A 23855-nucleotide genomic window follows, 5' to 3' on the forward strand; every position below is an offset into this window, starting at 1 on the left:
TACCCTACATCTGTGAAAAATCTTGCCCTGCCCCCCCCCCACCCCCCCCCCCCCCCTTTTATTTTGAATTCCTGGATCATGCACTGTAGATCTCCAGGAAATGACTTCTTCCTACTTGGGACTCCTGTATTTGATTAATTAGTGTTTGAAATGAATGAGGCACATCTTAAATAACCACTAGCAACAAAGTGCTTTTTTTGTTTTCAGATTTATTGTTCATGACAGTTTCAGACCACAAAACAGGTCACATATATATAGATACTACTGTATATAGTATTATTACTTTAGGATGTTTCAAAGATAATTTCAATGCTTGTAATATTACAGTGAACAAGTGACGGAGATAAACAACGTTGTTGGATACCAACCACATCTACTGTAGTTGGTACCTTCATCAGTGGCGGATCATAGCAGCAGCTAAAAAATGTTAACCAATTGTGAAATTATTTAGATAAATTATTAGAATGGCTAAATCTATTCTCCAGAATATTTTACAAGGAAACACCTTAAATCCTTTCTCCCCGGACCTGGTCCTGCCATCCACAGGCAGACAGTAGGTCCTATTTTGACATTGTGACACACTGAGCATACCATTTGTATACATAAACCATAATCTATTTTATTGGTGCAACCAGCGAACAAAGCTAGCCCCTACAGAGAGTGAGGCTTGCTTTGCTTGCTGCCGGCTAGTCTGAAGTAACCCCAAAATATCAAGAATTTACGACCGGGAATCAATTTGGTGCCCAGCTGTATACACATCCTACTATGTGCAGTACTGCTGGCATATTCATTATTACTGTATTTAAAATCACTGAAACTGCTAAGCCTACCCAAAATGAACCTCTACATTTATGATTTGATATATAATTATTTCAGTTTTTCTCTACTTTTACACAAATAACTACAATGTGTTAACATTAACAATTCGCTTTGCCCTTTTAAAGGGCAATGTACAATGATTTGTCTTAATTGCAGCACACACAAACATTATATATAACAATTTGTAATACAAACAATAAATATTTTCATATCCTTCCCAACATTTTATTAATAAATATTTTTATAGAATACTAGCATGCATTATTTTAACACAAAAATGGAATTTCACAATTTTTTGAAGACCTGTTAACATTATTGAATTATTGAATTGAACATAATTTCCAAGGCCTAACATCTGACTTTTGTGAAGGGAAGGAGAATTGTCCTCTTAGACCCATATGAATGTTATTCCCCTGGATCCAGCCAGGGGACAGACCTGGATGCCTCTCTTACATTCTCTTCACAACTTCCCACCCCCAAATGAGTAAAACAAGGTGCCACCGAAGGCCTGGAAGTTACTAAAGTACTGTAAAAATTAAAGAACCATTCAGCTAAGACCTGCCCCTTGCATATTGTTGCTAGGGTCCACAAAACACCATAAATGTACTTGAACATGTGCGTGGCCCCGTTCTCATTGGTCCATTTTTAAGTGCGATTAACACTCCGGAAACATCCATTGTAACAATAACTATACATTAATTAGGGGCGGCGCCAGCAATTCCCCAACAAGGTGTCCAACCTCCATGACAAAGGGGTCCACACCAATTTAATTTGTCAGGAATTTTCTTTTATTAAAAGTTAATAAAATGTTGTGTTAATTATGGGATTCTTCTTTATTTAAAAACGATGTCAGGAGTACTGGTCCCCGTCGGAGTAATAATCCCCTGTCGGAGGTACCACCTCCTATCGAGGAAGAGCTGGCGCACCACTGCAACCCATACAATCAAAATAGAATACAACACCTCGCACATACGGTAAAACTGCTCGCACAAACAGTTTTTAATCCCTAAAACTTTGACAGCTTAGTAAGGCATGCTTGAATTGTACTTTTGGCACTCGAGATTTGATTTTTCCCCGATGACCTTTCTGGAAATTCTCCGACAGGGGAATCCCAGCTTGGGTCTAGAGGCCCCCGACGGGGGTCCTATGCCCCTGGAACGCTAGTGAAGCCCCCGACATTAATATCAGGCTCAAATAAGTAATAAAATTATAATTTCAAAGGCATGAGAGACGTGCTTTTAACATCAATGAGATAAATTTAAAATATTCTTTGAATACAACATGCTTGCAATACACTTAACTAGAACCCAACACATATACAATTTGATCATTTCTGTATTAAATTCAACATTTTTCTATTTATTGCATACGAATATTCATTCTTCAATGTTATTTCATGATAATTATTTCATAAATTTGTATAAAATGTCTTTTTAATGTTCTTCATTAGCCTACCATTTATGGACTAACGTTTGGAAAGACTTATTAAAATTTAAAATATGTTCTTAAAATACTTATAATCTGTTCTATGTACACATAAAATATACAGGTTCACTTTGATATTTCAGATAATACAGCTTTCATTTACACCCCTGCTGTTCGGAAAATCAAATATATACATCAATCACACCATTATTCATTTCATTTTGTACTTTCTCCCTCAATTAAAATCTGTTTTGCTGTTATTAACATTCATGTTTCAAGTTTTCAGACATCCACTGATCATTCTGTTAAAAACATGGAAAAACAATTACATCACAAACTTGATTGTTTTGTTATGTTCGAACGCAGACAAGATACTTATTTTGTAAATGGTAGTAGTTGTAATTAGGAGTTTTATAGTAACAATAATACTGATATTTATCATACAGAATTTCAATAAAATTATCTTATCAGTTTCCGGATTTTTAAAAATGCACTTATGTAATTTGTAGAATCTTATTATTGCCATAGTCCATATGATTGCCCTTTGATAAACGTATCATTCAATGTTGTTATCAAAAAAATTGAAATGTTTTGTTTATAGATAAATCTATAATCAAGACAATAGCTTCTGTCGTTTATCTTGCTTAGCAAGTATGTTTTCAAGCTTGTGTAAATTTTCTACCAAATTTGGTGTAGATGGATCCAAAGCCAGGGCAGTTTTATAACACTTTTCCGCTTGGCTATACTTTTCCCAGCGATGGTAGAGTACTCCAAGGTTACCATGGTAACTTGCTACACTTGGACTCAGTTGAATGGCTTTTAGGTAATTTTTTTCTGCATTCTAAAATTCAAGGAAAAAAATTAATATTGATAAAAATTATGAAAATAATAATAATAATACGGACTGTTTCCGTATTCTCGACTCCGCCCCATCAATTCATCTTCTCAAAATAAAGGAGGCATTAAATATTCAATGAGAACAACCCTCACTCAACAAACAACTCTACCATGTTAATCTAACTTTGTCATTTTGATTTCACTTCATTCCGTTTACCATTTATACATTGTTTCTATTCATGATCTTAGTGTTCACAACCTGATACGTTGAATTACGTGTAGATTGACGTGTCACAAACTTCGCTTCGTTTAAATAAGATTGCCTATATGGAATCTCTGTACACTGATGATGACAGTAGGATCTGTGTGTAATGTAAGGTTTAGCAATGGCTAGGCCTAATAAAGGTTTCAGGCATTGCCTGACATGATCGTTCTCAAATGTATCGTCATATTTTTGAATTTTATTAGTGGTATATTGTGTCATCGATCATTTGGTAACATAAGAATAATAATAATAATAATAACAATAACAATAATAATACCAATAATAATAATAATAATGATAATAATAATAATAATAATAATAATAATAATAGGTAATAAATAACAATAAATTTAGGTAGAGGTCCCAAGTTTCCTCGAAGTTGCGTCCGCAAGCAAGCAAGAATCTCCCGGAAAATAAACCATCTTCCACAAATTCATAATATTTGCATGTTTTTACCACATCAATTGTCTCATGGAAGACAGCGCCATGCATTGAAAATCATTTTTTTGATCTCCTAAATTGAGGGGTGCAAACTGAAAGAAGTCACTCTCATTAAATCTTGGTAAATGAGCTTTCTAATGTGTTGAAGTAAGCTCATTTAACCAGATCTAATGAGAGTGACTTCTTCCAGTTTGGCACCCCTCAATTTAGTAGATTGGATTGCCATGGATTGGATTCATTTGGTGTAAAGGACACCAAGGACAGCCCACGAAAGTCTAGAAGACAACTTACTTCCAGAGGGATCCTTCTGGTGGTGATGGGGTTCGGTCTATAGCTTAGTTTTAATAGATGGAAGATTGCAATTTGGTTCTTTGGAAAAGTGGTCTCGAATTAGAGGGGTCTCGGATTTAGAGGGGTCTCGAATCGGAGGTTGCACTGTATGATAATATGATACTGACCTCATACTTAGCTGACTTCCCATAAACATTGGCCAGTGCAAAATAGATTGAAGGCTCTTGAGGGAGGTGCTTCAAAGCCTCCTCTGCCACAGACTCTGCAGTGTCAAACTGGCCTAAAAATTAAAAAATTAAAAAAAAAAACAACCTTTACAAGCCTTATCAAAAGTAACAGTTGTCAGTGGCGGATCCAGGAATTCAAAATAGAGAGGGCCCGGCGAGGTAATTCACAGATGGAGGATCTATACCACCTCAGCCCCACAATTGTTGGGGCTGAGGTAAGAAAATTTGTGATTATGGCACCTCTAGATGGCCGGAAATTGCACTGTCAAACTTAAAATATGAATATAATTTTTTTTTTTTCCCGTTTTAGAAAAATGTTCTGAAAACAGGAAAGGAGAGGCCCTTTTTATTTTTTCCCTTAAGGATAAGGTGCAAACCGACTATAATTATAGATGACCGACGTCTTCATACAATTAAAAATAGCCACAACCTACAACAATGTTTTCACACTAGAATTGGAGTGCTAGATTATTGTAATCATAGAAAATGATCAAATATGAAAGTATGAATATAATTTGTAAAGAAAAATAAAATAAGATTACATTAAAAATGTTTAAAAATCTGAGGCCTAAAAGAGAGGAGGGCAGAGACGATAAAATGCTGTTTTTTGGGGTTTTTTTTGTATGGCTTAACTGCACTTATAACATAGATTATTGACATAAAACAACCCACTCTTTATAATGTATGGTTAACATATACAAAAATAAAACATCACCATAAAGTGTTGTATATGAATTATTAATTATACTTTTTGAAAGTCTTCTGAGGACCATTGTTATTCATATATAGATTTAAAAAAGGTTAAACCACTTTACAATGAATTACAAAATAAAGAGCAAAATACAATAAAATAATAATAATAATAATAATAATAATAATAATAATAATAATAATAATAATAATAAAATAATAATAATAATAATAATAATATAAAATAATAAGAATTCATCATTTAAGTTGCTGTCAATTTAAACATTTTAAAACATATCAGAGTAAATAATAAAATACTGCACAGTATTATTTAATATTTAATAAAAATATCTAATGTCCTATCTTGTTCTCATCATTCATAAATAAACCATGAATACCAAGGCACTGGTTGCTTATAGATGCCCCTAAACACCCACAAACATGCCCTTAAATACCCACAAACATGACCTTAAATACCCACAAACATGCCCCTAAATGCCCACATACACAAATAATATAAGGTATATAAAAATACATTATAAACTATATGTAAAATGCTTGTAATAAAACACTGGACTTTTTCTCAGTGAAATAATGGGAACTAATGTTTAAAAGTATGGATATAAAAAAAAAGAAAATTACATTTTTTGATACTACCAAGACTTAAATTCAGATTTTAATGCATTTCACTAGGTTGTTTTTTTTTCTTTTTTGTTAACAATTATGTTTTGGCTATTAAGCTTTCTTTTTCACCTCATCCATGGTTTCACTAATAATTTTTCTACTAAATTTATAGTAAAACAATATATTTGGCCAGCTCATACACTAAACCCTATATGTAAACAAAAAACTACTGCTGTTGAATAGTTACAACAATAATAATAATACAAGTTTCCTCCTGTTTGAAATTACAAATCAATAATTGATGATGACAAGTAACACCTTGCCAATTTGCCTCTCAGAGGAATTCTAGTTGTCTAGCTATGCACACAATCTCATTTAATAGTTCTCAGCAATATCACCTGGAACGTATCACCTGGACAGGTGTGTAATTACCTATCATTCTATACATCTGTCAATCATGCATTGTGTAATGTATTTAGCAAAATTAGAATTAAGGAAATAGTCCATCACAAACTAAATGATTGGTTTTACTGAAAAGGAGATGTTGTTTCTCTTGCAGTATATAATTCTTATAATAATTTATTATCAAACTGCAACTTCATAGGTATTTACTCACGAACTTTGCCACGTCATGACTTTATGGGCATTAAACATTTTTTTTTTGTCAAAGAAAATGTGATAACGATCTTTTGCAGGTCCTTTACTAAAATAATTTATAACATATTTGTTGTCACCACCATTGGCATAATCATCATCAATATTATCATCATCATTTATATCACCACCCTCATCTCCATCATAATCACCATTACAAGGCTGGTTATCAAGACTATATATGATTATGTCAACATCATTATCAACATCATTCAGGGTCTTACCAATCTCTTCCATAAGGAGCACAATATTGCGCCAGGCTCCGACGTGATCAACTTCCAGTTGTATGGCTTCCCGCCAAGCAGCTGTGGCTTTATCCAAATGACGTTTCGCAAGGAACTTTAAAATAAGACCCACAATGCATTGCAATACGGATTATAGAAAAAAATGGATAAAAAGCAGGCATTGTTTGCCATTATCCAATTTGCAATGCATTTTGGGTAAAGGTTTTGATGGTGTTTTGATTTTTGCATACTCTAAGTGAGGACTAAATATGTAAAGAAAATCTAAAGTCAGTCTACGCAGAATACATGGTAAATGATGCAAGAACAGCAGACATTTTCAAGACAGTTCCCTAGGTGGATCTGATTTAGCATAGGCACTTAACAGATCCTATTTTGCCTTTAGATTGTCAAGCAAGAATATAGGACACACAGTAGAGTTACGTACAACACAAAACAAGACAGTTCCCAAAGTAAATCCAATCTATAGCATTTTGGTGGATGTTTTCTTACCTAGGTTGTCAAGCAGTAGTATAGTATTGCTCCAAGCCTGGGCATGATCTTGCTGCAGAGATGATGCATTTAACCATGCTTGCAGTGCATCATCGTGACGATGCAGGTCGAGAAACTGTTCAAAGGTCAAGCAATGAGGAGGTGGGGGATAAAGATCATGCAAAATGACATGGATTTATATAAAGATTAATATATGATATTGATTGATAAATGTGAATATTAATAAATGATCAGAATATATGGAAGTAAGCAAGTTATTGATTAAATCAGGTACATCAAAAGATTCATTGTTGTAATAAACATTATTATGTTTAGTTTCAGTCTTCCAGACAAAAAAATTGAGGAATCCTTTTTTCATTAAATTGATTTAAAAATCTTCATTAAATTGGCAAGTTAATCCCTCATGTTATGAAATTTAATTGTCTTGATTTTTACTTGTCTTGCTTGATTTTCACATGTTTTTTTGGTGACAGTTGGTTTTCTCACTTTTGCGACTCGCACACAGGCATGTATTTTATTCTGATTTTGTGGTTTATTTGTTTTTTATCGTGCCAAATAGATAAAACAAATTCAACAAAATGTAATTAATAAATAATTTGAAATCTGAATTATTTATATGCCATAGTGCAATATTTATTTAACACACCAACACACAACCAAACTTTAGTTTGTTAATAAAATTACACCACAGCAAGATTAATTAAATAATATGCAAATTAAGCATACCAGCATAAACCAATCAAAATTACTGTTTTAAAGAATGAGATTCTATTGAATGCTTGTAACCGTATCACCATTAAATACAGTACTGTAGAAATATTTAGTGGTACTTAAGTTGTGTGATAGATTAGCAAACAATGTATTCTTAAAATTGTTGGTTTTATGCCCTATTACAGACTATCAAAATTTATTTGACAAAAACATGTGACATGCCTAAATATGGCCATGATGACATCACATCATGACCATATATAGGCACATCATGACTATATATGGGCATACAATTTTTCTGCCAAAAGAAATTTTGATGATCTGGACAGAGCTTTGATGTAGCCAAAAAAAAAAGAAGAAAAAATCAAATCGCATTGGATATTTAAATCAAACTCAAAGTTTGATAGAAGGTTTTGTTAATTAAATTAATTTAAATATATCGTTAAGTTATAATTTTCCTGGGGGATCAACCTATACGTTGCTGGAGGGAATGTTATTCAATAGATTCATGAGTTTGCTACAAGAAACAGTGCTGTAATGAAAGCGAATATAAAGAGCAATCCTTTAAAGGCATCTACTGCTAGAGCAATTTTAGAATTTTCAATCACAATCGTAAATGAAGTTGATAGCTGATGAATGAAATAGACTAATTATCCTTGATATGTTCTAATGAAAACTTGAACTAGAAGCAAAAAAACAAACACCAACAAATTAAATCAATGGAAACATATAAACTATAATTGTATCAATATAATTACTATACATATGTAGTTGGGATGAAGACGTTTGCCTCTTAATTTCAGGGTCAAAGGTTCAAACTTATGTCTTTCCTCAGAACTAAGAACAACTCCAGTCCCTAAGCCTCATATTGAGACTTAGTTTTAAGAGCATCACAGAATTTATTTCATCTTGTTACTAGAAATTTACTCACTGTTGCATTAGATTTAAACTCAAAATACAATAAGCAGAATCTGTAATTCCAAAATTGTCTTCCCCGAGGAAAATGTGACATGCAATACTTTTATAGTTTTGGAATATTTAATGGCTTTTATATCTTAGTTTTTTATTATAAAAAACATTATCATTTATTACACCTGTTTTATTATTTTTGAAATAAATGTTTACTATTGGTTGTGATTGATTTAAGAGATCAATAATTGTGAGTTTTATCTATTTTTCTATGTCAGATGTATAATAAATCAAGATATATAATATTGTTTGACCTAGAATCTCTACACATGACCTAGAATTTTCATATGGGCCTAGATTTAAGTTTACAGAAGTAATTTTATATAATTTGTATGTTGAAAAAAAAAGAATTAGGCTTGTAATTATAAGTGTTCAAAAAGTTTTGTCATATTATAATTTACAATTTGATTATTAAGCCCTGTCTAGACTCAAATTTTATTTGACAAAAATATGCCTAAATATGGTCATGACAACACATCATGAACATACTATATAGACACATGATGACTATATATGGGCACATGATGACTATATATGGGCACATGATGACTATATTTAGGCATACAACAGTTTTTTGTCAAATAAAATTTTATGGTCTAGAAAGGGCTTTAGAAACTGTAATTTCTCCGTGTATTTCCTTGGTACTGAATTATATTTTTGTTAGTCCTAAATCATGTGCATACTACTGATGCTTGTATATTAAATTTAATAATTTGCATATTTAACTGTTGAAAACTTTTTATTTTAGTTTGAATTAGCAATCTAGGTATTTTTTATCATACAAACTTTTACATAATATTTGCATATTAAACCTACTAATATGCATATTTTACAGGTGATGTTCTTAAGATTTAAGTCACTAGCATTTGGGTATATTTTGCTTATGAGTATTTGCGTAATATTTGCATATAAATCATAGTAATTTGCATATTTAAACAGCAAATTCTTACCAGATTTCCCAAATTGAAGTAACAATCTGGGTATTTTCTTCTGTGCATCAACGCTGTCAGGTAGCTAGTCTCGGCTAGGTCATATTTCTTCATGGCCGCCTGTAGAATGCCAAGATTCATCCAGGCTGCTGCAAACTCCGGCCTGCAAGATCAAACAGTCAACTTACACCTGTTATCACCAACAACAATATTTACAGGTAACAAGCCTCCATTATAATTCAAGAATATTTACTTCCCTTTTGGGATTACATATCAAATGCTTTCCTGGATGCAGAGGAAATTCGATTATATTATCAAGCCTGCTATGATTTAAATATTAGATGTTTCTAATTAAAAGTCCAAACTTTCAAAGAACACAAAATTGTTTTTTTCCAAACTTCCACCTTTTCAATTTATCAGTATATTATTATAAATTCTCAATATACAAGTTACTTTTTCCTGTACTAATATTTTGATATTTCACAAAAACCTTGTTTATAACAAACTTTTTTTTATCTGTGAAGGCTGTCACCGTAAACAAGTATATAGTTTTTTTCAAAGTGAGAGAGCAAGCATGTATGATATAGCTTCAGCTTTTTAATAGCTTCTAATATCTATAATGTATATTAATCAGTATATTATTATCTTTTATTGATATATGTATTTATAACAAAAAGTTATATTTCTTTTATGTAATAATTATATAATGCTCTTTTAAAAATATCTTGTACTAACTTATTTTTGTCACATTATACCATAACATTTTTATCAAAGATGGCTGTCAAACTATTTATATGGCAAATATTATACATAATTTTTTAAAAAGAGAAAGCAAACATGTACCGTATTGCTACAGCGTTCTTGAGCAGCTTTTCTGCCTCAGTGTTCTCCCCCCTGTCTTTCAAAATATTTGCCAGGTTATTCATAGCATGTCCATACCCAGGACTAAGCTGAATAGCAGTGCGATACCTATGAATAGCCTCATCAATGTTGCCTTTATCTGCAGCACTTTTCGCAATGTTATAATGGACCTTGGCGTTGTTTGGACAAACAGTTAAGCCAGAGTAGTACAGAGAATCTTCTGTCAGCCAGTCACGGTTGCGTTGGACACACCGCAGAATGTGGGAGCAAAGCAGACAAGAAATTCCAATAAATACAACCTACAAAAAACAAACAATTGGAAATCGTTTTTAAATTTTACCATTCTTAAAGAGTAACAACAACCTAAACTTAACAATAATGACAAATTGAGTGCCGGCATCTCTGGGATTTTTATAACCGCCAGAATTTGACTTGAGCCATAAAGCCACAGTGAATTTGTTCCCCCGAGCAGGGATTCGGTAATTCCACATGCCAAAATTCCTGGTAGATCATGCTGTCAAAGACGGACTTCACTTGGACAAATTTCGGCCTTTCTGTAATTTGGCTTTGAGAGAGAATATTACATAAAAGAGAAGAATTCGCTTGTGGGTTGTAATCTACGGTAAAACCTAAATTACAGTACATGTTGAACCTAAAATGTGTTTATGGACACGCATTTATAGTTTGTGTGAGTGCTTCTGTATGTCTTTATCAATTATACCATTAATTTTAGTACAGTATTTTCATATCTATGTCATACCACCTTCCCTTCAGACAAAGCCCATGCATTTTCCCATTAAATTGGATACAAAATTAATAAGAATGTGCAACCGTCTCCTCAACTCATTCAAAGATTCATACTCATCAAGATAAATTAGCACAAATTCATTCCAACGCATTCATCTCGAAGCAGGCATACATTCTGGGACTGTAAAGAGAGGCAAACATAGATAAAGCAATTTGCCAAAGGACATAATCAACGTCACCATCATTGATCGGTCTCCGACATTTGAACTCTTGATTAAAAGAACAAAGTCTTCTGCACCACACACTTCAAAAAAACTGTTAACCATTTACCATCAGTATAGGATATAAGTAATACAAATGTAAACAAATTGTGATTGACTACATCAAACACTCGAGAATAGATGGAAATTACGCTAACATCAATATCTAATAGATTAAGTGTAGTTTATTAGTATCTTGCTACTTGAAAACCATTTTCCTATCTAGGTAATGTAATGGATTTCCAAGCAATTTCTCAGAAAGGGTTTTAGTACACTACAGCATAGTTCATTTTCGGAATGATATTCATTTTCCTTTTCGATTAGACTTAAATCAATCTTGTTTTGCCACTTAATAATGCGTTTTAAATGTCTCAAACAAAACACAATGTGATGAAATAAATTTTTTAAGAAAATAAATAATGGATGGTTTTTTATATATTGTTTTTCATCATTTTTCAAAACCATGTATGTAAATGTAATTTTATAAATGCACATACAAAAGTACAATATATATTGTAATCATGAATTTGAAATAGTGAACATTTCAGTGGATTGAATAAAGCAAACAGTTAACCAAAGCAATAAGTAAGGGTGTGGTGGAGCATATTTAAAAGAAAAAAAAAAAAAAGAAAAAAAAAAAAAAGTAGGCCTATAATACTATTGATAAGTTTTGGGGAAAATAATTGTACATAGCACAATAATACCAAAAAAAATTAAAAATTAAGCATAATAGGTCAATTTAATAAAGCAAAGTTTTTTTGGTTTTTTTTAGTTTCTCTATTTATTGATTGCAGTAAAGTAGAAATTGAAAACTTGTCACAATAATACACACACACTACATTATAGTTTAATATTCAACACAAAATAAAGTTCACCATGGGTTGGCGTTCTGTAGTATATCTTTGAACTATTTAGTTTATCTTTCAATTACCAAATTGCTCGCATTTCATTACCTCTGTTCACCAGATTACCCTTACTTCTTGGGGAATACAGTGTTGTAAAGTGCACTTAATCATGACCAACACATTCAAAACCACATCCTACTAGTGCAGTGGCACGACTCCGAGGTGGAGATAGATTTTTTGTTATTTGAGACTAATTTTAGGCAAAGGATGTGAACCACGAATCTCAACACTCACTCAATAAATATTTTAAAAGTTATTTAAAACAACACACACACAACTTGAAAGAAACAACACAACATTATGTTATAAAAACAAAAGACTTCGTACGAAGATACATCCAGGACTGGGAAAATGGAAAAGGTATGATTACGTCATAACAGGTAAAAATCAAGTTTGCACTTACAAAATAAAAAAGATTAATTTAGCAACACAAATCGATAATGTTTCTTTTAATGTGAAGTATGAAATGCCAGGCTTACAGCAGGCCTATATATGTATTTTAAAAACTTTGAGAATTGTTTTTATCATATTTTTTAACTATTTTTTTTAAATGCAAAGAATTAGGTCAGAGGCTATGTATTTTTCAGAAATAAAACCCTGAGTCTAGGGGGGACAAACATGAGAGCCGAAAACCACAACTATTCCCACAAACAATACAATTTAATTTACAAAACTCACCGTTTGAAGTTTTGGCTTTGCTGTACAGATACAGTTAAACCCTAATGTTACAATGATGGCAAAACCTAGGCTGGGCAGATACAAGACACGCTCAGCTATCACAAATCCGACCCGGAAGAAAATATTGCTCGCTGGCAGGAATGGGATGATGAGTGCAGCTAAACCTATTGCTAATACTCTGCAATATAAAATTAAGAAAATGAGTTTCACAAAGCATTCCTATAAGTTTCCAACTCTTCATTACAAATAGCTAAATGCTAGGCTATGTACTTTATATCATTTATCAACAGCAAATGAGGCAAGTCATGGGAAAATGGTTAAGTTTTACCACAGGCCATTATTGAGTAGATAAATCCTCCCCCACCCAACAATAAATCAACAGGTTAATACCCAATTAATCATATAAATTATTTTCTGTTTTCAGAATGTGAACTTATATAGTTAATATTATATATATTTTATATCTAAATTTAATACACAGTTGGATTAAGACTACAGTATCCACATTTAAATCCATATCTTTTGCACATGCTTCTTAATATATTGTATTGTATAAACATGAAATGTTTAGAGAAAGTATAATATGCGTATTCCAAGAACTGAAATACATGCCATCATGTTGGGATTCAATATTTTGACATAAATTATGTCATCATTATCATTGATCCTGATGATGACATTTTCAAAAATACTGAATCGCCGAACACGATAGCACGTATTTCAATACTTGGAGCATGTATTACATTTCCTTATCTAAGATTAATCAGTGGACCTTTCGGTTTATGAAATGTTTTAAATTTAAATGCATGAATTCATGAATTGACTTTTCGTTATAAAATCCTTATGTAATGTAATGTAGCTTGATTTATACTGGAGTCTCAAAGTGCTTGAAGTGTGGACTAGCTCGTACAGTAACGTTCTCCCCTAAAGGTCTCTTCGTGCCTGAGCTACCCGGTAAAATCGGTACCAGCTACTATATCGTCTGTCCACAAAAGGGGCTGTATGGACCAGTACACCGGGCATATGGAAACATATCATTTGCTCTCCAAGGTCGCCTTAACCATTGGAGAAAACTGGATTTTTTTTCACAAAAGTACGTTTTAGGTACAAAATTTATGATTTTCTTGTAATGGCCCAAGCGGATTATGTTGTAAAAAATTAATTAATTTCCATATGGTAACCCCCTACTCGTCTCAAAAGATGTACTGGGTTCTTTTAAGTGCACGAGCCAAATTGTGTACACTGGGCCTGCAGTTTATAGTCCTTATCCGAGAAGACTTGTACCACCACCAGAACCACAGGCGAGTGTGCTCTGTTCAAACGGGTGGCAATATTTTGATTGTAGGTTGCGGCGCCCCTACACTAACCTCTCGGCCATCCAAATCGCCATATTCATACCAACCAATTTAAGAGTCATGCAAGGAGGAACAAGTACAATATACTGAAAAACATATTTACAGCTTTTATATAAGCTTTCCAGAAGAAATATTTCCAAATGGATTTAGTACTCAAAAGGGGCAGACCTAAGATTATGTGGGTTTTGATTGCTTCATATAGGCCTCTATACTAATGGCATTGCTTAATGTCTCTCTCTTATTACGAGGAAACATTTTGTCATAATTTTCAATCAAAACCTTACTTCAATACAAAGTACAGTAAGCAATTGAATTTTACTGTTCATGTGTATTACCTTGAAGCAGATTGTTTATGTTTAAGTGAATGAGTGATTTTAGAAAATGGTTTTGCCCATTTTATAGGATTTAAACACTGTGACTAGAAAGTCTATAAGATCTTAAGAATACTTTTCAGCAACGGCTCCATGCCACCATTAACAATTAAAGCACCACTCCATTTGGCTGCAGTACGTCTCCATTCCATAGGCTTCATGTCCATTCAAATGATTTAAAATTATTAATTTAATATCATCTATTAGTTATATATGTTCTTCTCTTTTGTAAGATTCTTTCTTAAGTCAACAATACTCAAAAATTAAAACCTTAAACATATTATGATCAGAACTCTATATGGATGAAGCCAGCCACAAGCGACAAGTTTTATTAATTTTCCACTTTAGGAAACCAGGTTGGATCATAAACAATGTTAATCTTCTAGGATCTACATTACATGTCGGGTACAGTTGACTTCCAGTACCGATGCCGTGTAGCGTACTAGCATTTTAATGTTCATAGAAAGGCTCGTTTTCTCATAGATAATTCATCTGAATGTGTTCCACTTAGGAGACGGCATCCCATTTATTGCTGCGAATAAATTTATTAGATCTCCGAGCACTTTCAATATTGGAATAGATGAGAGTATAGTGAAACCGAGGATGACTGCACATTGAATTAACATCATCAACAGCGAGGATTTTAACACAGTTGACATTTTTCCATAACACAATCGCAACGTTATTCATTGATGGATATCTATATAACGTGCATCGGTTAGTTCAGGATAAATAGTTTGTTGATATATTTACACGATGCGCATATTAATAAAACAAGTCTTGACATCAGGGCTCTATTGATATTCAATGTAATTTAATTATTGGATGTAATAAGAGCTTGATAAGAGTGATGTGAATCTCTGACAACTTTGGTGTATATGGAATTGATTCCAATAAAGATACATTGAATAGCATTAATATAAGATGGGACAAATCAATCGTTATATCTTATTAATCCCACATGGAACAAATCACAGTCAGACTGGATATACTGTATATAGATTCATAATATTAACAGTTCCTGAAAATATTAATTTCTGGTATAAGCCCACTCTCGGCTCAAACACAATTTGGGTCAATTTTGGGGATGGGCTTAAAGTAGATTCCCAACTAATCCGAATTTGGTTAGAAAAACATTTTTGATGTGATCTTAGTGGTAAAGAATAGAGGCGCATACTACTGTAAGACGCACATCGAAAATGGTACGCGCCTCTACTCTTTACCACTGATTCAATTTTCTTTTTTCGTTTCGAGCCATACAAACCGAATTTGGATTCGGTATGAATCTACCTTTATACCCGGGGAATCCGCTATTCACTCAAAATGCAATTTTTCAGCACTGCATGCCCAAACTAAAACCAATTGTAGTATTTGTAAAAGTCGGCATAAGCTACTTATTCAGATAACACACTGGGCTTTTATCCGAGGAAAGGCAGTACATAAAATTGGGCGTAAAGTAGGGGATGGGGGTTGTAGGCTTTGCTGAGAAACTACAGCAACAAAAATTAAAATTCTTTGATTCAAATCCAGTAGCACGTGAAGTTAAGGGCCAATCATGTGGACTTTCATCCCCTGGATATTAAGCTCCCACAATTTTACATTAGTTTATAAATTTTTATTTATATTTTCTCCATGTAAAAAAAAGTGTTATACAAGTTTCAAATCATTGTGCAGCTTCATCTATGAATTCATTATCTGTGGGTGCATTCTGGCGAGTTCTTTGTGGAGTCTTAAACACAGGATAAATCCGGAAACGGCCGTTTCCAGTTCTAAACGCGGACTGCCTGCTGATATCCACTGATAATCTAATGCTGCAAATTGCATTGCATTGGAGGAGCAAAAACAGCATGCGTCAGAAGCAGGAGTATTTTTTATCACTTAATCCCCTTTGATTGTTTCAACACACAACAAAAGTAAAATTTGTTTAAATTTTCATGGTCCCTGCTTTTTTTACACTTTATTTCCAAAAACAAAACTGAAAAGCTCGATAAAATAAATTATTTCAACTGACGGCTGCCTTTTCCCGTTCTTGCCCGAACACACCCTGTGATGATGTTTATATTTCCCTGACCCTGACTATTGAATAACACATTATGATTTGTCGATTGTTGGATTTGACTGACACTCAAGAATGGATACGATTTCCTGATAGCTTCTGTAGGCTTCCGGATCCTAAAATTCAGATTCGTTGAAAATGTACCATTAAACAATCAGTTTGCATTTACACTATTAAAGTTTATCATTCAAATATTGTAGAAAAATGTTGAATCATAGTGGTATAAAATGATATCTCCATAGCTGAATTTAGTTAAAAATGTCCTTGTACTTAATTGCAATGAATAAGTTTTCTATTCCCATAGGTACTTTTAAACTTAAGTTTAACGTTTGGAAAAAGTCTTTCTATAAATCATAAACTTAAACTTTATAACAGTATCTGTTGAATGACTCTAGTCTTCAACAATTTATTGATGAATAGTCACAGCATTTATGTTCCTGAAGATATATACTGTCTGTGTAGAGGAATCATTTTATTTATTTGACCAACACTTGCAATAAAAAAAAGACGTCAATTTTGAACTAAGGAATATTACACTGAAATTACTAAGTATAATTTCTAATTTTTCAACATAACTGCAAATGTTGCATTTTGAAACAACATTATGTTAAAAACACACTAAAAAGGTGATAACTAATTTTATGAACATTTTACTCAAATTTTTATTTCTGTTTTTTTTTTAAAATGACAATTACATGTGTTCCCCACTTTACCTAGATAGCATTGTGCTATCTAGCGTATCAAATTATTTCAAGGTTAACTATACTCCGTCCTGTAAATTGCATGATGACATAATATTATACATGGTATATTTATGATTATGGATTCTTGTTTGCTCAAAAAATTTTTTTTTTAAATCGTAATTTTTTCATTGTGATTTTCTCACCAGGTATGCTTCAACAAATAATAGAGAAAAATTATGGATGATATGCTAAATTAAAAAAAAAAAAAAAAAAATCAAATCTAATTCTTAAATTGCTTACTTCTTTAAGTACGCTTTCCATTAAAAATTAAAACAACGAAATATTTTCTTTTTCCAATAACACGGTTTCTCTATTCTTGGTATAGACAAACTGGCATAAAAAAAAATTGAATCATACTTGTTTTGATCTTGGTTTCACTCAGAAGTTGATAACGTAACAACTATGGCCAAATAAAATAACTTTTTCAGTCTCGCATCCGGGGTATGAAATTATGCATTGTTCAGGGTATTTACTATATCAAAAAAAAAAATTGTGGGCTCCTTGGTGTTTACACCGAATAAATTCAATCCAATCCAATCGTCTACCTCTTGCCCCTAGCGTACTGTTTGTACACTTGTGAAAATGTTGATAATTGTGAACAACCTCAATCAATCTAAATGTTTAATTCAATTATGTAATTGATTAAAAAACATATTTCATTTCACCATCGAAGATGGCCTACTTCATTTTAAGAAATATTTACCAGCCAACCTCACTTAAATTCATATTCCATTTTTTAACACATTCGTATAACAGCCACACATTTGCAATGAGGATGACCTTCAATGTGTGAATTTGGAATCATTTTTCTATCTTTTAATATTAAAATGCAATTTGTTCCTGTTTTATGTGAAATGCATAAAGCACACAATATAAATATGAATATAAATATGAATTTCACATGAGAAGAAGAATATTTTATTTCAAGTGTTGATATATAGGCTTATTGTAAGACTAAAAATAATTGGTTCATTTATAAAATATGTGAAATTCAACTGCTGTAGACTATTTTTTTGTGAATATTCTTTCCATTTGATTCACTTTTAAATAATCTAAATTTATATAATCTACATCTTCTTTTTATGTAAGATGCCTTGCAATTTTTATCTGTAGGTTTTCGTTTATTTTGAGTAGCAAAGTAATAATTATTCTCCGTTTCTTAAATCACTGGAAACCAAATTTCATGTTTTACACATTGGGCACATTCACAAATAATTTTACCTTGCACCTTGTAGTTTTTAGTGTTTAGTTTAACACACAGTACAAAGACGGTTGTATTTTTAATTGAACTAGTATACAAACCTCAATCCCAGATTATAAATTTCAACGACCATCATAAACAAACTTGTGATCACTTCCCATGTGCACAGACCTCTTTGGCATTGGCATTTGTTTGCAGGGTGCAATTCTAGTTGTGAATAGCTGAATTACCTGATTATATTGTGCTTGTAGGGATTATTTGCTACCTGTTGCATTTACTTTAATTTTTCATAATTTTATTATTATCACTATTATTACCGCCACCAGGTTATGTATTCACCGTTGTCTGTCTGTAGCAAGATCACGCAAAAACTAACAAACACATAATCAATCACCAAATTTAGTGGAATGACACATAATAATCCAAGAAAGATACGATTACATTTTAGGAGGAAAAGACCAGCGGAATCGCCCATACATAGCCTGTGTATTGTTTCGTCCTAAGAGACAGGGTGGAGGTATACACTCCATGGAGTGACTGCTCTGTTATTATTGTAATTTTTTACTTCCACTATATTTTACATTATTACATTTGCTGAGGCCTACTAATATGGCTATTCATAGTTCATATGCAATGTTGATGTAAAAGATTTTGAGTTCCTTTTGATTTAAAAAAAAATTAAATTAGATGTGTCTGTAAAAATATTTTCTGTTTATTATACGATGCATGCATCAGTGTGGTGCTTAAATTTACAAAAGCGTTCTTCACAAAATGTCTATTATCATAATCTGGTGATTTGTATTCAGTACTATACCTTTGATTCTGGCTTGGAGGACTGACTATCACTTTGTATAAAATCATTCCTAGACTGAACCAGAACACCAAGACAGCCAGGAGACGAGGATCTGATGCAGTCTGTATGAGGCTTATACAGCCCATTGCCCAGTCAAAACACAACCAGCTAGGCTGCATAAGCAACCAACCATTAATTGAGTAGATGTAGTTATAATTTGTTATCTGTGAAATGAAAAAAAAAAAAGATCATTAATATTCACACTTGGTGGTTTTAATGTTTGGCAGCTAAAAATGCGCTTACACAATCAACTTAAAAGGCATATGCCCTTCATATGCAATTACCCTTGACATTCTAGCAATAAAGAGATGAATATAATGTAATGTATAATTTACAAAATCGAACAATAAACAGGCGTATGCTAAGCATAGTAAACAGACAAGCTAATCCACAGACTTGTTCAATGACAACTATATATATTAGTGATTCCATACCTTCTCCAATTAATGGTAATACAATTAGTGTTTTAAAGTGTTAACATTTAATTCAGGAGAGTTTAAATTGAAATGAATCAGTAATGCCTTGCCTCGAGGCAAACTTCAAAATAGACAGCTACCTGATTTGAATAAGTAATGGTGAAATATGGGAATGAACGTTCAATGAGAAGATCGCAATCCTTCGGTAATCTTACTTACATTTCTTTCGCGGAAATCATCCTCGACAAAACAAAAGTGGAAGTATATTATTCTGAACGCGAAATACATGAATCAGTTATGTAAATATATATGGTATTTAAATCCTTTGATCCCCACTTACAACAAACATTTTAAAAGATTAATATATAATAATATACTGAACCATATTATAGTAAGTGTTATATAGCGCATAATACAAGAAATTGCTTGTATGTGCTTTAGATTAACAAAAAGAAACCATGAAATATCCTAAAACATTTAAGAAAACGAATAAAAAGAAAACAGCACAAAAATCAGAGCTTTTAAGAAAATGTAACTCTGCTTTATATAATATTATTTGCTATGATATAACTTATCGCTCGTGGAAGAGTACACAATTTTGTTTCATGTGATTGTCCCTACCTGACGCAATATCAATACCAATAAACAACTGAGAATATATTTATGTAAACTAATCTAAGGATCAATCCTACGAATTCCAATGGCCTGTCACTATAACTTGGATGAAATGATGCACACATGACATCATCAGCAAAAATGCGAGTGTCAATGTCATGAAAGCGCAAATGATCTGTAATTTCAGAAACTGGATATTATGCAACTCAGTTATGATAAAAGTGGTAAACGATCTCATTTCAAGGGAGTAGACAGGTTTCAGAATGGGGAGAGGGGTGCAAAAAATGAGAATGCGGAACTAAATTCCCGAATACTGAACTAAATCTCAATTCCAATGGAAAATTAATGGTCATTTTTAGTATTTTAACCCACTTAGTTGAACTAATTTGCTTCCATGGAAGATTTAGTGCCAGGTAATTAATATAAGTAGAATGTAAGTTACCAATTAGGTTTTAAGTTCAGTCAAAAATTGACAATACAATTTTCAGTTGATATGATACTATCATTAGTTAATGGAACAGAGATGTCATTTGGGACATCATCCTAATGCCAATCAATCAGAAACCCATGTACCTAATCATAAAGCCTTCTCAAGCAATAAAGATTTCTGCAATAAACCTGATAAAGCACGTAACACCTAGTCTCAAAGGAAACTTATTAACTCTCTCATCATCAAGATGCATTGCACAGGGCCATGCAGAGATTAAACAGAAGAGGGACAGTGCCACTGCAGGGCATTTTCTACCAGGTCTTCTCTGACATTTGATGTTAATTACAAACTTGATTTAAGATCACAAGGTCGTTTAAAATAATGTATTAATGCATCCGTTGTAGCTTCTTTGCGAGTCCCGATTACTATTCTAAATTTAGATGATGCAGCATGCTCAATATTCATTATCAGCTTTAAGAGAGAAGACTTCAGAGAGATAATTTGTCTTGTCTGTGATAGATTCTTCGTCTCCTCTGTTAAACCCATACATGACCTTTTAAGATTCAACTCATTCTTTAATTTCTTGCAAGAGGAAATGGAATAATTCTAACAATGTTTTTTTTTTTAAAAAAAGCAGAAAAAAATTATATTGAAATGCTTACTCGAACTATAAGACTCTCAGCAAATGATGCCGGATTGTCTACTGGCTGAAAGGTCGGCAGAGATCCCATAATAAAATACCGGCCTGTTACCATAACGATACCTGAGATAAGTAGAATCAGATGGCGCTTTACTAGTGACTGTATCCAAGGTGATTTAGAAGACAATTTGTCTTTTATATTGCTACAGTCATGATGTGTAAATAGCGCCCTCAATATATTGCGTGGTGTGAGTTGGCATGAAACAATTATATCATAGGCACTGCATAGCCCCTGAAAAGAGAATGGGAAAAAAAAAACTTTAAAAGGGTATCTTTTAAGAAACTCAGTCAGTTTTTAATATAGCCTACCGTCTGAAACCAAGAAAAAAATCCCTTTTGTCAATAAAAAAAAAATTACATTTATAAATAGTTTAATGAAAACACCTGGGATTTATTCACGTCATTATATACAGGAAAAAAATAAGGTAAAATTACAAAAAATATAAATTTTGCAACATTTGTATTATCATTAATGCAAGTCTATATAGACAAACTATTGCTGGCAACCTTTTGGTATTACTTATCTCCATTATCGCCGACACTGTCATCATCATCATCATCATCATTATACATTTTAATGCACTGAAGTTACCTTTCTACTATAGAACTTTATATCTTAGTAGAGTCTGATTATAATTTTGTATCATTAGTTTTCATCATCGTCATCATCATCATTATTATTGCAGTTTTCATATTTTATTTTACTTCACAAGAAGGATAAATGGATGCTGGCAAATCACATTTTGTAATGTAAATAATCTCATTGACAGTTTTCCTGTCACTTCAATTATGTAGTACCATGTGGAGCAGCAACTCTAATAGCGCTTGTACAAATCTTATTGAAACCGTTCCAATGCCTAATGTCAGTGATGCAGTACACATACTAGATTTGTAAACACGAGGGAAATAACTATAAATTGACTTACGATGACCGTTAAACCTTGTTCTTTGCAAAGCATGGCCATTACACAAGCTAACATGGCCAGCAACATTCTACTGCTACAGAAGCTAACTGGAGGATGATGAAGATAATCTGAAAGTAGAAAAAAATGAACATATTTCTAAATTTCTATTTTTGTTTAGAGCCAACATAATGTTATGTTTTTGAGAGGAATGCATATAACATCTCCATTTCAATTTATATACAGACCTATAATACAAACTATAGCATTTTTCATAGCTGTAGGCTATAATATTCAATCCAGACTCAAGTAATATTTCTTGCAACAAAATATATTTTTATGCAGCGAATACCTTTGCCTTAAGAGAGAACAGGCTAAAATTCATTGATTAAAATTCAAGTAGTTAAATATTAAAATGCAATATGGAACTAATATATATTCCATATTAACACAGAATTTTATTTAGGAAGAAAAACACATAATTCGGTACTCAATTAATATAAAACATATAAAAATTTACATAATTCCTCCAAAGAATAAAAGGGCTATTAAGAAAGGGTCTGACAGATAAGACTTGGAAGCAGTAGAAAAGGAAGATTTATAAATTGTAGCTTACAGGATTTTGCAACAGAAAGGTACTGTAGGAGCCAGTATTCAATTTTAATTACCTCTATATGAACAAGAATGGACAGAATATTAAAAAAGGTTAAAAAACCCATTCAACAGAGAGAGAGCATATATATGTAACTATGTTGAAAGGACTGTAAGGGTTACACAGTCCCAAGTCAAGAAATATGAAAATTACACATAATATCATGTAAGCTAATCTAGCTACTCTTCCTAAGAAGGAACACAAAATTCTGGGAATAAAAAACAAATTAGGCAGGAGCCCAAAAAAAAACAAAAAAACAAAAAAAACAGGAGCGTTGAAAAATAATTTAAATGAAGGAATTCTAGTGCTATATAGCGCAAGTTTATAACAATGAGCTCAACAATGGATACAACATATGTTACAAACAACGCTAGAGTTTACGATGCAAGTCGTAATAACATGCTAAGATTGGAAAATGAAACATTATGTGTTCGCTAATGTCACTCGCTTAACTGTAGTTTTGCAAGAAAAAAAACATGGCAACAAATATTTTA

General features: G+C 32.4%; 1 protein-coding gene across 3 annotated transcripts; it reads right to left on the minus strand.

The window, feature by feature from the left end:
* Positions 1-192: 192 nt before the first annotated feature.
* On the minus strand, positions 193-22840 carry LOC117124826 (protein O-mannosyl-transferase TMTC4-like). Of its 3 annotated transcripts, none has more exons than XM_033271157.1 (9): positions 22734-22840; positions 21770-22039; positions 19608-19810; positions 13068-13245; positions 10460-10776; positions 9638-9779; positions 6498-6612; positions 4246-4358; positions 193-3085 (listed from the first exon to the last, which is right to left on the minus strand). In XM_033271157.1, exons 1-9 carry the CDS (start codon positions 22797-22799, stop codon positions 2858-2860), a joined length of 1632 nt encoding a protein of 543 aa, XP_033127048.1. In that variant the 5' UTR covers positions 22800-22840; the 3' UTR covers positions 193-2857. The 3 variants fall into 3 exon arrangements, 2 of the variants coding, with proteins under 2 accessions (XP_033127048.1, XP_033127047.1); XM_033271156.1 differs by lacking the exon at positions 6498-6612 and adding an exon at positions 7008-7122; XR_004448025.1 differs by lacking the exon at positions 193-3085 and adding an exon at positions 7008-7122.
* Between the last annotated feature and the right edge of the window lie 1015 nt (positions 22841-23855).

Source organism: Anneissia japonica, unplaced genomic scaffold (genome assembly GCF_011630105.1).
Source record: "Anneissia japonica isolate Jap-2015-1 unplaced genomic scaffold, ASM1163010v1 scaffold652_len952628_cov199, whole genome shotgun sequence".
In the NCBI taxonomy this organism is placed as follows: Eukaryota; Metazoa; Echinodermata; class Crinoidea; order Comatulida; family Comatulidae; genus Anneissia; species Anneissia japonica.

Bases quoted from the DNA above. Each gene is read 5' to 3' on its own strand.
- LOC117124826 (XM_033271157.1), bottom strand. From the start codon at position 22,799: ATGTTGCTGGCCATGTTAGCTTGTGTAATGGCCATGCTTTGCAAAGAA. The intron at 9,780-10,459 runs GTACATGTTTGC...TTGATCTTGCAG, and splicing joins AAGAACGCTGTAGCAATACG to GCCGGAGTTTGCAGCAGCCT. The intron at 6,613-9,637 runs GTAAGAATTTGC...CTTATTTTAAAG, and splicing joins ACTTCAATTTGGGAAATCTG to TTCCTTGCGAAACGTCATTT.